General features: G+C 41.3%; 1 protein-coding gene across 1 annotated transcript in view; it reads right to left on the minus strand.

Annotated features, from left to right (window-relative positions):
- LOC117726170 (protein piccolo-like) overlaps positions 1-16289 on the minus strand; it is a 47972-nt gene that overhangs the window by 4332 nt on the left and 27351 nt on the right. The window contains 15 exon segments of the mRNA XM_034526285.1: positions 1153-1374; positions 1997-2246; positions 2330-2417; positions 3153-3230; positions 4390-4416; positions 6424-6554; positions 6769-6819; positions 7358-7542; positions 7888-7952; positions 8337-8445; positions 10278-10403; positions 11460-11535; positions 11733-11815; positions 12416-12463; positions 14071-16141. Coding sequence (XP_034382176.1) covers positions 1153-1374; positions 1997-2246; positions 2330-2417; positions 3153-3230; positions 4390-4416; positions 6424-6554; positions 6769-6819; positions 7358-7542; positions 7888-7952; positions 8337-8445; positions 10278-10403; positions 11460-11535; positions 11733-11815; positions 12416-12463; positions 14071-16141 — 3610 coding nt within the window.

Here is a 16289-nt window from a genome sequence, read left to right on the forward strand (position 1 = left end):
CTTTGGCCTGGATGTGTGGTTTTCGGTTTTTTTTTGTTTTTTTCACAGGCACAGGTCAGGTGTCAAGGGGGTGTCAACGCCAGGGAACAAAAAGGTCATGGGGGTTGGAGTTTAGGATGGAAAGGAGGGAGGAGCAAGATGGAGATTCAGAGAGCGGTTTATCTTCCAGCTTGACTGTCAATCGCATGCAGCCACAGTGTGCAGTGCACCTTTGCCCCGGGGGAATGTGCAGCATCTACTGAGGTGCATTGTGAGTCCGATAGTGTTTCAAACAAAAAAGGGTTGGGGGGGGGGGGGGGGGGGGGGGGGTTAGCAGACTGCATGCATGAGTCATCTTAGTCGTGGAGCTTCAGAAAAGCTGATCGTTGTTTGTTAACACAAAGGAATTCAAAAATAACTCAAGGAACAGAAAACTACCAAAAGAGGTTCATGATGTGTTGGGGGGGGGGGGGGGGGATTTGCAACTTTCTTCTGTTTTCCTGACGGATCAATAAAATGATCCCAAAAACTGCTAGCTGGTGACAAAGAACTGTTTCCCGGGTGAATTCTGCTCCATGAACTGAACTAAAAATAGTTCATAATTTGCTCGTCTTGTCATTTGAGAGCTGGAGATGTGTCACCGTGCTCTGGCAGTTATTGACAGATTTTTGCTGATTTGTTTGTGTCTTTCTCAGGTTTTTAACTTTTATTTCCCATACCGTCATACTTCTTCTCATGTAAAGTTCATGTATTACACATTATTATTCAAAAACGCGAAACCAAACTTCCACCTATAAGTAAATATTTCTGTTTTAGCTTCATGTTCAATTATTTTTAGAGAATATTTTTTTGGTGGTTAGAGCTGGCCTTTAATAAGCAACCATTACGCCCCCTTTGGGTCAGACTGGGGAAGGTCAAAGACAGTGTGCTACAGGTGAGGTGCTGGCTCTACACACTTGTGAGTACGCACAGAAGAGAAGCGGTGGGAGGTTGACACACTGTGAATACAACAGGGGGGGGAGGGGGGGCAGAGGGTGTAAAGGTAAACCAATAAAAAAAAACAAGGTAGCTAAATGAACAGGGGGGGGGTAAAAAAATAACAAAAAAAAAAAGGTAGAACAGATGAGTACGAGAAGGCCATGCTGCGTAGACTTTATTTGCGTCTTGGTTTACTTGGTTGAAGGCGTTGCGGCGGCAGCTGCTGCTGCGGGGCGTCGCCCGTCGCTACGCCGCCGTCCCGATGGTGTTGCCGCGCGACACTTTTGCTGGAGCGTGAAGCGCCGTGCGAGCGAGAATGTTGGCTTTGTCCGCGGCTTTGGCTTTGGCCCTCGGACGGGGAAGGCTTCGACGTGCCAGGGCTACTGTGAGATTTCTCGATAGTGGGCACCTGCGTGTCTAAAACAACCAGATTCACCAAATTACCAAAAAAAGCTATTGTCTACTTTAGTGAACTTAGAATGCTGTTGCCTTTTGTGTTACCACCTGTCGTGATTAAGTAGCTGGCCCATTCAAAACTGCTTTTAACCAGCGTGGTAACTGCCTTATTTAAAGTCTACGATCTTCAAGCATCCTTATTAAATTTGATGGTTATTTCTTTCTTAACGAGGGGAGCATTCAAAGCCTTCCGCGTTGCCCTCTGTGTTATAAGACAGATAGCGGTAAGCTAAGGCTAGGCCTCGGAGCTAGGTGACATCAATGGCAACCAAGAAAACAGACCATGAGAAAGCAACAACAAAAAAAAGCATGAAGCTGAAGCTACGATGGGTGCGCCGGAAAAAATGAGCGTATATACACAGTAGGTGGTCGGTAAAGAGAAAAGACTCAGAGAGAAACAGGTGGACGGAGGCGGACACCGAGATAGTATAGGGAGATACAGGCGAGAGAAGCAGTGACAGGAAGAGAGCACAACGTGTGAAGGAAGAAAAGAAGCACAGAGTTCAAGAAGAAAGCAGCAGAGTACAGATATTAGAAGAGGAATGGCGATGGAAGTCAAGCAGGGAATTTCACGGCGTCCTACCCTTTGCCGGATCTGGAAAGATCCCGTGGCTTCGGCTCTTGATGACGGATGATTTGGGGGAATCCTGATTGTCGTGCGCGGCGGATCCGGTGGTTTTGGGCGAGGAGTGCTGTGACGAGGTTTTGGAGGAACCGTGTCGGCCCTGGCCCGAGTGGGAGCGCCGGTGGTGGTCCCCCTCGCTCTGCTCCTTCAGGAGGAGCCACCGAGGGACGTTGTCCAGCTGGACGGTGTTGGACAGGTCAATAAGGACCTGGGCACCAAACACAGCAGTTTAATGGGCGTGTGGATACAATGTGTTGGTACTGAACTGAACGTATGGCGAAAGAGGTTTACCTCGCCTAAGAAATCATTCGAGGAGCACTTGTCATAGTCCCACACGCTCACCTCCAGGGTCTTCTTCCTCAGCTGACACACACACACACACACACAGATAGGAAGTTAATGCATATTTATACTGACTAACTATTTGGCAAAATAAACCTAAAGGGGAGACACCCCAGGTGAATGTTTTTTTCCGAAATGTGATGTTTCATTATCATTATATTATGAGGCATTATCTAATGCTAACTTTTGGTGAATTTAGGAGAAATCTACTTAAGCAATCAAACAACGTGTCGTTAAAAAAAAAAGAACACCTTAATATGCATGTTGGATGTTTACCTTCCAAATGTAATGGAAGATATAAATAGCTTAAATCTCCAAATTGACCAGCGCGTGAAACTTTTTTTTTTTTGTCTCGCCTTTAAAGAAAAATAAACATATGATCTGAGCTTAAAGTGGGAACAGATATTCAGCAGCTTTAAAAAAACAACAACAAAAAAAAAACAGACAACAGAAGTCTATAAATTTGCTGTGGTTAATATGGTTCCAATGAATCTAAAATGGGATCTAAAAGGATATAATTAAATCCCGATAGCGTATCCATCTGCTCTACTAAAACCAATGGCCCACAGTGCTTGTCAGCGGGCCAGCAGAGAAAAGGGCAGAATCATCATTTTAACATGGAGGTTGGCACATTGTGAGTTCTCCTTAGACACACTGAATATGGTAGTGTTTTTTTTTATAGAAAGAATAGTATTTTATTTTTATTTAAGATACTATGACCCATTGAACTTGTGCAGCTGTGCATGACCACGTACTTGCTCCAGGTGGATGTTTTTTATAGATGACAGTCTGGTTCCACTCCGGGTTGAGACTCTTGCCTGCAGTTTTGGACCTCCTTTTGTTTTCAGCACTGGAGGGGGGTAGGGGGAGGAGGGGGGGGGGGGGGGGGGGACACATCACAAGAAGATACACTTGGTCACAGACGGGCAAAAGCCCCACCCGGAGGATAGTGGACCACCACAATGCAGTGAGGCATAATATATTATAATAAAATGTAGACAGTAGAAGGGAGAGGATGAATGTGATGCACATTGTTTGGACAGTAACAATGTATGGACCTACGTGCATGGACGGCAGGATACGATGTTAGCTGCAAAAAAGTCCATTTGGATGTCCATCAAGTCATTTAGTCTCATAAAACGTTGACGTTTTAAAACAAGTGAAAATGTATGCCAGTATAGAAAAGGTGGATTTATCTCTTGTTTTGGGTGAGTATCAATAACTCAGTCAGGTAAATAATTCTGCCAATCACTGCATTGAAAACAACAGAAGAAAAAAATACTACAATTTTCTCAATAATAGCATGAATAATTTCACTTGTTTTAATAAAAAAACAAAAATCACTGGAATAGTTTGAATAACTTGATAAGATGGATGTTTTTTGCAGTGTGGAGAGTTTGATTTAAGATTGTAGGAGATGAGTAAGTCTGTAACCGTTAGTTTGGTCAAGACAAGGACAATCTACAGTATTAAAAAAAAAAAAAAATGGGATGAATAAGGACTGCAGAGCAAAAATAATGGGAGTATGTATTGAATGTGGCGAAGGCATCAAGAGTACAGCACAATGTCTGGGCACGATGTAGGACATTACTGAGGGACTGTAATCACAAAACAGGGACAAACTAAAGGGTCGGGGGGTCAATGTTAGGATTTTAAATCACAATGGTTGGGAACAAAAGAGGAATATCGACCAGGAACACACAACAGTTAGCCGGTAAAACGTTAATTGTCAGCACAGGGGAATATCAGTTTATTAACGTCATGTTAAAGACATGGGAAGATGTTAATATTTAGGAATTCAAGTCCTATAAAATGCAATGCTAAGCCTAAAAGGTGGGTGGAACATCATGAGGATATGGGGACCAATGCACAATATAAGGGAGTTAGTGGAACTGAACAAACTGATTTGTATCATCAAGCTAAAAAAAAAAAATGTGGACGTTTTTTTTTTTACCTTCATCAAACTGACAACCAAAAACAAAAGTACCAAAAGTGGTCAAGTCACATACCTGGCGTTCTGGACAACCATGACCTGACTGAGAGGTGTCCAGCATGCATTAAATATAGAGAACAACATACAGAAACAATAGTCAGAGGGAGGGTGGGGCTTCAACGAGTGTCTGTGGACTGTGAGTGTGTGTGTGGAAAAGGGGAGATCGCTGTAGGTTTAGTTGTATTGCGTTTTTAGGAAAGAGGCGAGAACGGGGAACTGCGGTGTGTTGCAGGGGGGGTGGATTGAATTGGTGCTTTAGTGTCTGGTGAATTGTGTTGAGAGGGCTTTTCAGGTGATGGAACGCGGATCCATTGGCAACCATAGTGGAAATCTGCTGCTCATGGAACAGCTGTGGAGAGCTGATTGCATTTATACATTTTTGGAAGTCCTCGGTTACATAGACTGCATCTTTTGTGTGTGTGAAAAAAACAACATTATAATCTAACTGGTGTTTACATAGTTTGTTAGCTAGTTCTGTTAGTTATAATGACTTTACAGAGCACTATACTGTGCAGCGTTGAAAGTGGAATTGTGGTCTTTTGCCTCTTAGCACCAAGCTGTTACCCCAAAAATGAAGCCCGCGAGCTAGCAAAACTAAATTTAAAAAAAACAACAACAAAAAAAACGTCTCTGGAGAGCCGAATGAGGAGACGGGAGAAGAAGAAAGCTTCATTTAAAAGACAACACCAGGAGTTCTAATTAAATACGGGTTTACCGCTGCAGGTGATTCTCACGCGCCAAGCCCGCTCTGCATAATATGTGCCGATAATTCAGCGTAACGGCGAGTTGTACTTTATATTCTTTTTTTTCATGCCGGTCTTATCATTTTAACTTCGTCATATTGATCCACCCCCCAACACAGTGGTCCGTGGAAATATTGTCTTATATTAAATATTTTAAAAAAAAAGGTTGAGGACCGTTTGTTTACACCTTCTCCAGGAGAAAGGTGAAATTGATTTCCATTTCAATGTGTTTTCTTCAACATTTTCTTTACAATGGGGTTTACTAAAAGGGAGATTTACTTATGCAGATCCTGGAGAAGCATAATTCCACTTACACTTTTATTTCTAACCCCATGTTTCACTGCAACAGCTCCATGTGGTTGCCAGGAAATCTGTGATGCAACTGAAAAGCCTTTGTATGGATCGCAGTCGGTGCTCTGACCGGCTGTGCGTGTGTCCACGTGTACACACATGCAGCATAAAGACACCAGTATGTATACGTGTGCACGTTTTCCATAACAGCTCTTCCCCTAGGGCGGTTGAAACTCTCTCAGTTTCTTGAACATAACCATAACCCTTGTCTTAAACACACGTCAAACTGGAGGCGGCTGCAAAGCTCACAGCTGTACATCATTGCTTTTTATCTGAAACGATCACAGGAAAAAGAACACTCTCGAGGGAACGGCATAAAAGCTGGAGAGTCAATTAAAATTACGGCGCAATCACAGTGAGAGAGGAAGCCCTGGACTTATGAGAATGTGTGTATCGTATTGCAAGTGAATATGAGAGCTATCGATTTTTGACTGCACTCTCACCTACAGTAGGACTCCCATCAACAAGGGGGAACAGCAACACAAGCAACTTCATATCGTGTACATCATGTTTGTGTCAATCAGTGGCGACGAGGGGGCCAATGAGTCCCGTAGCAAGTTCATATCACATGGCGCCACTGGAACTACATCGTGAAACGTATCATTTGATGGACCTGATGTGCAGTGTACAGGTGCTATGGAATTGATACCAAAGAAAGGTCACGTGCTGCACATTGAAAGATGTCATGGTAAGCCAAAATCAATTGTAAATCGATTTTAAAATGAATGGAAATTAGGTTTGAGCTTAAGAAAGTGGCTGCCTCTGTAGTCTAGATGTGGAAGTATAGGCATAGAACTTAAATCCATTCTCTGAGAGTGATGTTGAGAACATACATCTCTCTCTAAATCAACAACATCCAAAACATTTTTTTCTCATTTTGTATCAATAATCCTGAACTGACCTCCTGTTCTGAACTACTTTAAGTGTGCTTGAGGGGTTCCAAGCCTTTGACTCACCCTCTCCCTGGTAGGAGATACACTTTAACAAACGGGTCAGAGTAGTCGTTGTTGTCTCGCAGGGCGAGGCTTCGGGCCTGCAGGACGTGCACGATCAAGTTGCCGAGCTGCTTGTCGTAGTGGATTTGAAGCTGCAAAAAGAAGCACATTGAATTACAATGGTTTCAATTGCATTTGGTGAGAGAAACCATGAAAGAAAATGAGATTTGCTTTGTAATTTGTTGCATTTATTCAATGTGATGTTTTCTTTCAAAATACTGAAAGACAAAAGTGAGACTATCAGTGATCACATGCAGTTGCATTTCAACTTAAACATGACAGTGCTCGTCCATTTGTGTCACAGACCTGTATCTCTCCAGAGATCGGGTGGGACTGGGTCTTCATTCCCTCTGCAGTCTGTAAGAAATAAGAGCAACATGCTTAGATACCGCTAGAAGAAACCTGGAGGCGGATGCTAAATGTTAACTGGTGGGTGTACTGTACATACTGTACATAACACTGCACTGCGCTTTGATGCAACACGTTTTTTTTTAAATTTATTGATTCATCTGTTTTAATATTTATTTCAGATGACTACTTAGAACTACTTAGAATTAATTCCTCACTGGCAAATGATTTCCTTAATGTTACAGTGATAATAAAAGAAGAGTTACCTTGTGTGGTAGATTTTAATAAACCTTCCACAAAAAAAAAAAGATGCACAAGATGCAAAAGAATATGTTTAAACAGGGAATACAGGATACTCTCAAGGAGTTATTTCAAACATTGATTATGCCGACCAAAGCTCCGGGAAATTAACAATGTTGTAAGGTGATTTATGAACCTAAAAGGCTACTGGTTGCAAGCCTTCAGGGAAGTAAAAAATACCAATTCTTAAAGATAAGCTAAAATGGTGCGAATCTTAACATGACAAACAATCCCCTCCCTGACTCGCCTTGCTGCTGTGGCGTTTCTTGCTGACGGACGGTGATCCTGGCTGACCGGGGCTGGAGGTTGCTGAGGTGGTGGGGGGCAGGCCGGAGGAAGAGGTGGAGTTGGGACCCTGCTGCTGGGATACCTTTTGCAGCTCAGCCGCCAGCTGCTTGGGGTCAACACCTGGAGACCTGGGAGGTCTATCACCTAAAACGGGGTCACACCGGCATCATCGTCGCAAAGGCTCCCACAGGAAGAGGGCGACGGAAATCACGAAGACACACAACTTCAAGTATGGATATGAAAAGGCTGTACACTGTGGTTGCGCTTTTGAGAACAATCTTAATGGTCTGTTGTGTAGACAGAAAAAGGGAAAATAGGCCACAAGAAGTGTATGGCTGAACTTGAGAAAAGAGAGAATTGTGGATGAAAGCGATACGACAAAGGTGTCTAAAAATTGCAGGAGACAAAAGTTAATTGGAAAATACTGAGAAGACATTGACATTTTTAGGGGGAAAAAGGGGTTGGAGTTCTACAAATACTGTAGCTTACCTTTGCTGTGCTCCTGGAAGTCCAGGTGGTCGGAACCGTCAGACTCAGCCAGCATGTTGAGATCACTGACAGAAGGGAAACATGATTTGACATATAATTAAGAGAATTAAAACTCAAGTAGAAAAGAGAAAATAAGCACTATATATAGTAGATAAAGATGAGTTACTTGCTTACTACAATCAGGGTGGGCATATTTAATCGGGACTTACTTTTAAACATTTAAAATGGGAAATCGGGTCATATTTTTAAGGCATAATGTTTCTTAAAATTCAACGTGTAATATGTGGGGGAGCATAAAATGACGTCAGGGAAATGAAGAAGCAGGAAATGTAGGATGATGGCGATGATTAGAGAATGGGGAAGAAAATAAATAAATGACAGGATGAGTGCGGATTGCTAATAATAGAATACGGGAGAGAAAGGTAGAATGGTACAAAGGTTATACTCACAGTCTGACACACACTTCTGCCTCGCTGCATGGCTGCCCAACCAGCCCTTGTACCTCTTCATAGGTTTTCCCCGTCAAAGGAACACCGCTCCACTCCAGCACTTGCATTCCTATACAAAAATACAGCATATTTAAAGAATGTCTGTAGATACAAACACTTCACCTGAAACCGAAATGGAAGGCTTTTAAACGAGTGGCTCTTTAAAAGACTAAAGGGATCAATTACATTTGTTATTCAATTCTCATTGACCAAAATGAGGGACCGAAATTAGGGTCGAACATCCATTCTTTGATTAAATAAACAGTACAACAATATACTTTGATTCTTGTACTGAAACGTCATGCATCAGACTGCAGGCCAAAACTGGAGCTACATGCTTGGTGACAGCCCAAACAGCAGCTGTGTGACAGGCTGCTCGTGGAGCACTCGGGCACAGAACTGGTTTGAAAAGCACCCTGGAAATGGCTTCATGTTATTTCAGCTATAAAAAACATGTGAGAAGATCTCAACGTGATGCATTACGGACTGGAAATAACAAACAATCCAATCCGGAAACTAGTTTCACTCATCTCGTCCAGCAAAGACAAACGTCTCTTAGAGGGGTCATTAATTTACATTTAATGCAGCAGTGAACGCTCATATGAAGCCACACGGCACAGCAAACCCACTGCACACAAGCAGGACTTACAAGGATGTAAACAGCTCATCAGGATGCTCCGTTTGCGACGATACCCTCGAGCTGCATGTGTGAGTGACAGGGTGGCTATTGTAGTTTTCACCAGAACAATATTAATCAAATTGTTCACACTTTGTGGTTTCCATGTGCGTTGCAGTTTGCACACATTCAAAGGAAACTTGGAATTCCGGTGAGAAGACAAACAAGCATGTATTCGTACCCTTAGTGACACGGTAGCATCTACGCTTGTTGAACATGACAACGCTTCTCTGTATTCGCACCACGGATGATGGTGAGAGGCCGTGTTCCCGCTGGCAGAACCAAAGTACTTTGCAGCCATTCTGCTCAGTGTTGATGACAGGGCTACAGCTGTTATGAGTCGTCCTTAGGGCTAAGAACACCGCAGATGCATCTCGACTATTGGACTGAACAATCATCAACAGCTTGAGAGCCTGTACCATTGTTTTCTTTCCGTACAATGATGGCTGAGAATCATTGTAAAGTAACAGGTAAGCAGGGGATGGATATATAACTCTACTGACCCCAATGTTTCCATCAATGTATGGATTTATTGGTAGAAAGCAGTTAAAAGTAACACTGTGAAACAATAACAACACGTGAAACTTCGCCGCAAATGAGAAATCTAAGGTATAGCATATTAAAATGACACCATAGCTTTACCAATTGTCCGACACCCTCAATGTGGCTCAACGCAGATATTAAAGGGGACTCTGAGCAGACAGGTGGACTGGAAGGTGAGCTGGTTAACTGTTCCCACCTCATAAAATGTGTTATACCACACAGCAACATCTCAAGGTGGTGCCAGTGAGATGTGTGTGGGTGAAATCACAGGTCATAGGGGTTAGTGCACAATGGTTATTTTTAAAAATAGCTAACTATAGCTGTTGCAGTTTCAAGCTACTGTATATGAAACAGAAGTCCAATAAATAGTCTGGGAGACAACCCCTTGTAAAACCCCAATCAGATGTTTTTTTTAACATTGTTTTAAAAGGGGACACTGCATGTTAATCCGTGAGCTTTGGAAATCCTGGAAAACCGATTTTGTTATATTTCCTATGCACAGAAGCAGGCTAGCTTCCATCTGTTTACAGTCACTGTCAGTGAGTTTAGCTAGTAGCTCCATATTCACTGTACAGAGACAAGAGTGGTATACATATTCATATCTCACTCCAAGCAAATAAGAAAAGAACATATATTTTCTGTATCACATTTATTTTTTCCTTTAATTTGGTAAATGAGCTTACCTTCAAGAATCTTTCCGGTTTGTTCTGCAGCTCCATCGGGTAGGACTTTGGCAACATAGGCTCCAATATCTCCATTACTGCCAGGAACTTCTTTCCCTCCAACCACACGGATACCCAGACCATTTCCTGTTTGAGACCAACAGCAAAGACTGGTGAGTGGCATTATTAATGGCAATATCAATTAGTCACTAGTTTCATTGGCATTCGACATCTACTTTTTTTACACAGAAAAAAAAAGAGAAAATATGGACACATATATACTGCCATACCAAGTCAAAATACATAACTACAAATAACCTATCCATTAAATCCCTATCACTATAAATAATGCAAATAGTAAACACATTTTTTTTAAATTTCTTTAAAAAAAAACTAGTTGTATGCCTCTGCCAACCATGTCGAGTTGCAATTTTTTTCCACGTCCGTCCAAAATCACGTTTTATCCGAGTAGACATTTGTGTGATATTGTCATAATTAGCGTATGAAACTTTTAATTAATTTGCTCACTGCTTCTGTAGCTATTGCTTTGTAGAACAGTAGAAAACAGCATACATTCCAACCCATCCACTGATTATCCAAAAATCACATATCACGTCCCTCCAAAGAGGCCTTCACCTCCACGAAGCAGAACCTCCTTTTATATAACACTATTTAACACGGTCATAGAAGCTAGAATAAAATGACTTAGTTCAACACCGGGTCTTTTTAGACAGAATGCTTCCTTTGTGGGCTGTTTGTTACTTGCGTAAGATAATCCTTGAGTGTGAGGGATACGCCATTTTGAGCATAGCAATGACTGATGAGTGTGGAAAAGGGCCAAATCAAAAGGGATGCCAAGAAATGAAATGTCTGCCTGCTTGGAGCCCGGAGGAATGGTGTGATGGAACGTAACGGCAGGGGAAGTGACTCGCCAGTTTGTTGAGATCTGGCATGAATATCAATTAAACAGAAAGCACACTAGTCATGCTCTGTTAACCTAATACGACAATGTTTTTTACAATATATTAATGTGTACATTTTACTCTTTTTTTTCTTTCTTTTTAAGTAATTTTGTATTTTATAAGATAAAGGTAAAACTATGTGTGTGCTGTAAACGGTGCATAGTTGATTGCATGCATAACACATTCACTTGTAATGCGTTTGTTCTTATTGATTGAAATGTAGTAAATTGTGGTACTTTACCTGAGACACTGCGGTCTTTGGGATCCCTCAGCAGTTTGACCCTGAGGTGAGGGAAGGGGTAGTACAGGCCTTTTCCCTGTGGCCCATACACAATGGTGAGATTTCATGTATATACAAGGTACATGCAACATGGACATGCCATACATATATATATTCAGGTGATTGAGTATGAGTGCATGCATTTCAATATTACTTGGACTTGGTATTCAGTACATGTGAAAACCTTTCTATAGTGTGTGCGTGTACAGTATGTGTGTGTTTTTCCTGTTTCACCTGTCTCTTCTCTTGTCCATTCTCTGATCGCCCGTCCCTAGGTTTGTCAAACCACTCTGTCTCCTCTCGTCTAAGGTGGTAGGCTTCAGGGATAAAAACAAGGACTACTTTAGAATCAATATATCTATATATACTTTAGAATCTATATGTATATATATACTTTAGAATCTATATGTATATATATATATATATATATATATATATATATATATATATATATATATATATACTGGAAAGATTATTACATGTGGTTAGGCAGAATTCAATCAATGAAAAGTCTATAATTGTGATTGTGATTACAAAAAGATAAGAGGAAAACAAGGGCCAGAGAAAAAGTTGATCAATTAGTTAACTTTCTTGTGAAAAGGAGAATAGATGCCAACCAACACGACATTTTACACAAGTATTGTAAAATAGGCAGAAATAATGCAGTTTGACAGAATACAAACAAGGTTATTGCAGTATGTATGTTGGCATTATTTAAACCTATAATGTTAGTATTCCGTAAAAAATAAATGTTACTCCCATTGAAACTTGTTTGTATTGCAAATTTAATCGGAATTCATTTGCTATTTTAAACCTCCCCAAAATGTGTCATCATTTTATGGTGATGTGCATTTGACTTGAGGTGCAAGTTAACATGTTAACTGATGGATGACTAGAGAACTGAACTAATACTCTACCATTGGTTGCATCGTCTCTGTTCAAAGCCATCAGGGAATCACTTAGGGCTGGAATCAAGGCAAATGGATTTACATTGAAAAATTAGCGTATCCATATGAATATATTAGTAGTTATGCTGCATGCTGTTTAAGTCAAATAGTTAAACAATTGTACCTCTATTAGTATCTTAATTTACTATAACTATCACATTGCGCTTCCCTTTTCATACTAATACTGTAAACAGCTTGGAAACCGACCAAGTTGTTGCTGCATAAGAACTCTATCAAACCCATGAATTAGTTTGATAAAATGGTTTTAGTTATGACTACGAGTTAGTATAGCAATGTATTGAATTGATGGCTTTTACTAAGCAAAACAGCAGTCAAAGGAGATTTACCCAAACATTATGTTCTTGCTTGAAACAAAACCAAACAATTGTTCGTAGATTGGAACAAGACACTGTTCAGTACATTTCAAAAACGTAATGATGACAGCTCAGAATACTGTATGCTTTCAGTAAGTAACAATGGAAAATAGATAAATAAGCAAAAGTGAATGTTTGCTCAGAAATTGATGAATTTAAACGTTTTTTTTTATCAGACTGTTTTAAAATTACAAAATGCAGAACGAATAGTACAACCGTAGACATGCAGTATAAAGAAACTTAGGTTAATAGGCATAAATATGTTCCATGCAATAACTTACTAATGTGTCAGAATAAAAGCAAGTATTCACAACAAGACATGCAAGTTAAGTTTTATATTTATTACATACAAGTGTTGCAACCATATTATCATGCATTTTTTTTTTTAATGACAGTATCCTGCTTTCAGCTAATATGTTCTAGCTGTGTCATTAGAGTTACGTAACGTTTTGATCTTGCCTATAGTTTGGTATAATAATTCAACCCACATATTTACACACTTATATGATGAAATACACCAAAACTATATCATATTGTACAGCTATTGTAGAATCCATAAATATAATTAATTGGCTGTGTTCTTACAGTGTACTGTTATTTTGAAGACTAATTGTTAAAGAACTGGTTCATTTGACCAAATTCTGTACCAATTATGTAACATTTAACTGGGGGAGGCACTTTATTAGTGTATCATTTGTGGGGAACAAAGTTATCAAAATCTGACTTAAGTTTCAAAGTATTGTATCCTTCAAGCAGGATTTACAATACTATTAAAACATTATTTTGAAAGTTGAAATAGCTAGAAATGTTAGCATTCTCTAAATAAAATGCAGACTGCCACAAGTGAGCAAGTGCCATTTGAGGGGAACATCCCTAAAAATGTAGCTGAAACAGAGAGACCATATGGTGTCAAGCAGTGAACTATTGTGAGAAAACATTACACAATATCTGGCATGCAGACAGAAACACAGTGCATGCATGAAGATACATCCAAGCACACCCTATAAGACAAAGAAAAAATGTACAAAGGCATGCATGTACACCAGATCTCAACTGATTGACCAAAAGTACAGACACCCGGAAAGAAAAAGAGAATATATTCACCAAAGTTGAGGTAAGACACATGCAGACTTTCAACAAATACACAAAAGCTTAATAGCATACACATGAAAAATAAACCACAGCCAGACACTGTAAAGACTGAAACTTTAAACGGGAAAATATTTACAATGTGACAAGTCAGTTTTTTACCTTCACTATCTGACATGGTGCCCTGAAGGTCATCCAGCAGCACATAACCCCTACCCCTGGTTGGTTCTTCCCTGATATGTTGCTGCTGCTGGGAGTCCTGCAAGGACAGACAGGAACCAAACTGGTCCCTTGAATCAGCTGAGATGGGCGGTAGAGGTCCCGCTGATGCACGGGCCATGCCCATAGGTTGCCCAACAGGGCTCAATGGGCTCTCTTCTTCCGAGTTTTGGGCCACAATGGGTAATCGGCCACGGCCACTTTGCACAATGGGAAGGCTAGTAGGTTTGGTGCGACCAGACGGGGTTTGATAGCTTGGTACATCTCCAGATGTTTCACCATCCCCTTTAAGCCTCAGCGAAGAGCTGGAAGGGTCTCTTTTAATAGACAAGTCCAGGCCATAGCAAGATGTTGGCCTGGATGAGGGTCTTGAGCGACTACCACTAGGATAAGCAGAATCCAAACCTAGGCTCTGGCCCAAATTTAGTGACCCAGCCAAGTTGGCACCCAAGGTGGACCCCAGGTATTTTTGTTGCTCTGCAATATTCTTACGAAGGCCGAAAGTAATCTCATCTTGCGAGAGTCGGCTGGATCTTACAGATGCACTGGTAGACCCAAGATAGCTGTTATAGTCTGTCTCCAAACCCCTGTTGTCTGTAATAGAGGAATACTTGGAAGAGATCTTAGGATCAATCAATGGTGCTTTATGTTTTTGGTACACCATTGATGCTGGGAGCTGTTTAGCTGCCTGCTTCTCCAGAGTAAGTCGACTGATACTGTACTTGTCTGACTTTGGATAGTGTCTTTGGGAGTAACTGGAGAGGCTAGAGCTTGGGGTATAGTAGTGCTGGGAGAGGCCAGTCAATTGTTCTAGGTTTTCTGTCCCACCAGTACTTCTCCTGAACTCTTGCTTAAGCTGCTGCTTCAGGAGTTTTAGTTCGTAAGGTTCCTCCATTGTATCCTCTTCATCAGGAGTCTTTCCAAAAGTATGGAGTCTAGAGGTGGATCCCAGATAGTCAGTAGATCCCAGATCTGCAGCACTCCTACGCAGCAGCTTCTCTGCTTTTGCCAGCTCTCTCTCAGCCAGACTGTAAGATGAAGACATACCTGTGGAGCCCTTAGCCAGTTCTGCAGCATCTTCCAACAACATGTAACTCCGAGGTGTATGGGGATCAACATCTGTATAATAGGAATCAGAGACAGTTGACATAGGGCTACGTGCTATACTTCCAACATCCAAGGCTCGGAGGTCAAGGTGGTTTCCATATTTGTCATAAGTGACTCCCAGGTAAGCTGATGATGTGGGATCAGGCTGGCGGCTAATGACATCATATCTAGTTGCATCCAGCTCTGAGAGGAGGGCTGCTTGTCTGGCAGCTTTCTGCTGCAACAGGAGCATCTGGTGGTAACTCTGCTGCTGGGAGCTAGTGAGTGAGGGGACAGAGGAGTAGAGAGAATGGGATTGGTAGGACTGGGGAGTCTGGTAGAGAGACTGCTGGTATTGGCTTTGATTGTATTGGTACTGGCTGTATTTCCCATACTCATGTTTGGTTTGAGGTGGGACAAATTCATCCAATTCTGACTGGGGAGCTGTTCTGGGACGTTCAAGACCATGACTTTCAATCTCCTCATCTTCACCACTTCCAAGCCCACCCCTTGTCTCTCGTATGTTACTAACCTCACTGTCTGACATGTAGTCTCTGTCCTCTGCAACGCTCTGTAAATATGCCCGTTCTCTCTTCTCTCTCTCTATTAGTAGCACATCTTTTCTACGATTAATGCCCATCTCCAAGTACCTAAGCTTGGCATCAATCTCTTTCTCCTCCTCATCGAGCTCTGCTTGTCTTTTGCGGAGCTTTGAAGACTCACGTTCAACGAGATCTAGCTCACGATCAATGTCTTGCAGGATCTTAGCACGTGCCATGTTGGAATTGCGGCACATTCTTCGACGGGCCGAACCAGTGGTGGTTGCTGTCTGACCACTTGTTGTTGACTCGTCCTCTGATGGTGGATTGGGGAGAGTCCTCTTCACCTTCTTTTGAGTGCCTGTTGGTGTGCCACCTGATCCTTTACCCTGGAAGAAAAGTGAACAAGACAATGGTTTTCTTAATCCCCAAAGTAAATGAGAACAACAATCTTCTATATATATATATATATATATATATATATATATATATATATATATATATATATATATATATATATATATATATATATATATA

The sequence above is a fragment of the Cyclopterus lumpus genome, chromosome 23 (assembly GCF_009769545.1).
Source record: "Cyclopterus lumpus isolate fCycLum1 chromosome 23, fCycLum1.pri, whole genome shotgun sequence".
In the NCBI taxonomy this organism is placed as follows: domain Eukaryota; kingdom Metazoa; phylum Chordata; class Actinopteri; order Perciformes; family Cyclopteridae; genus Cyclopterus; species Cyclopterus lumpus.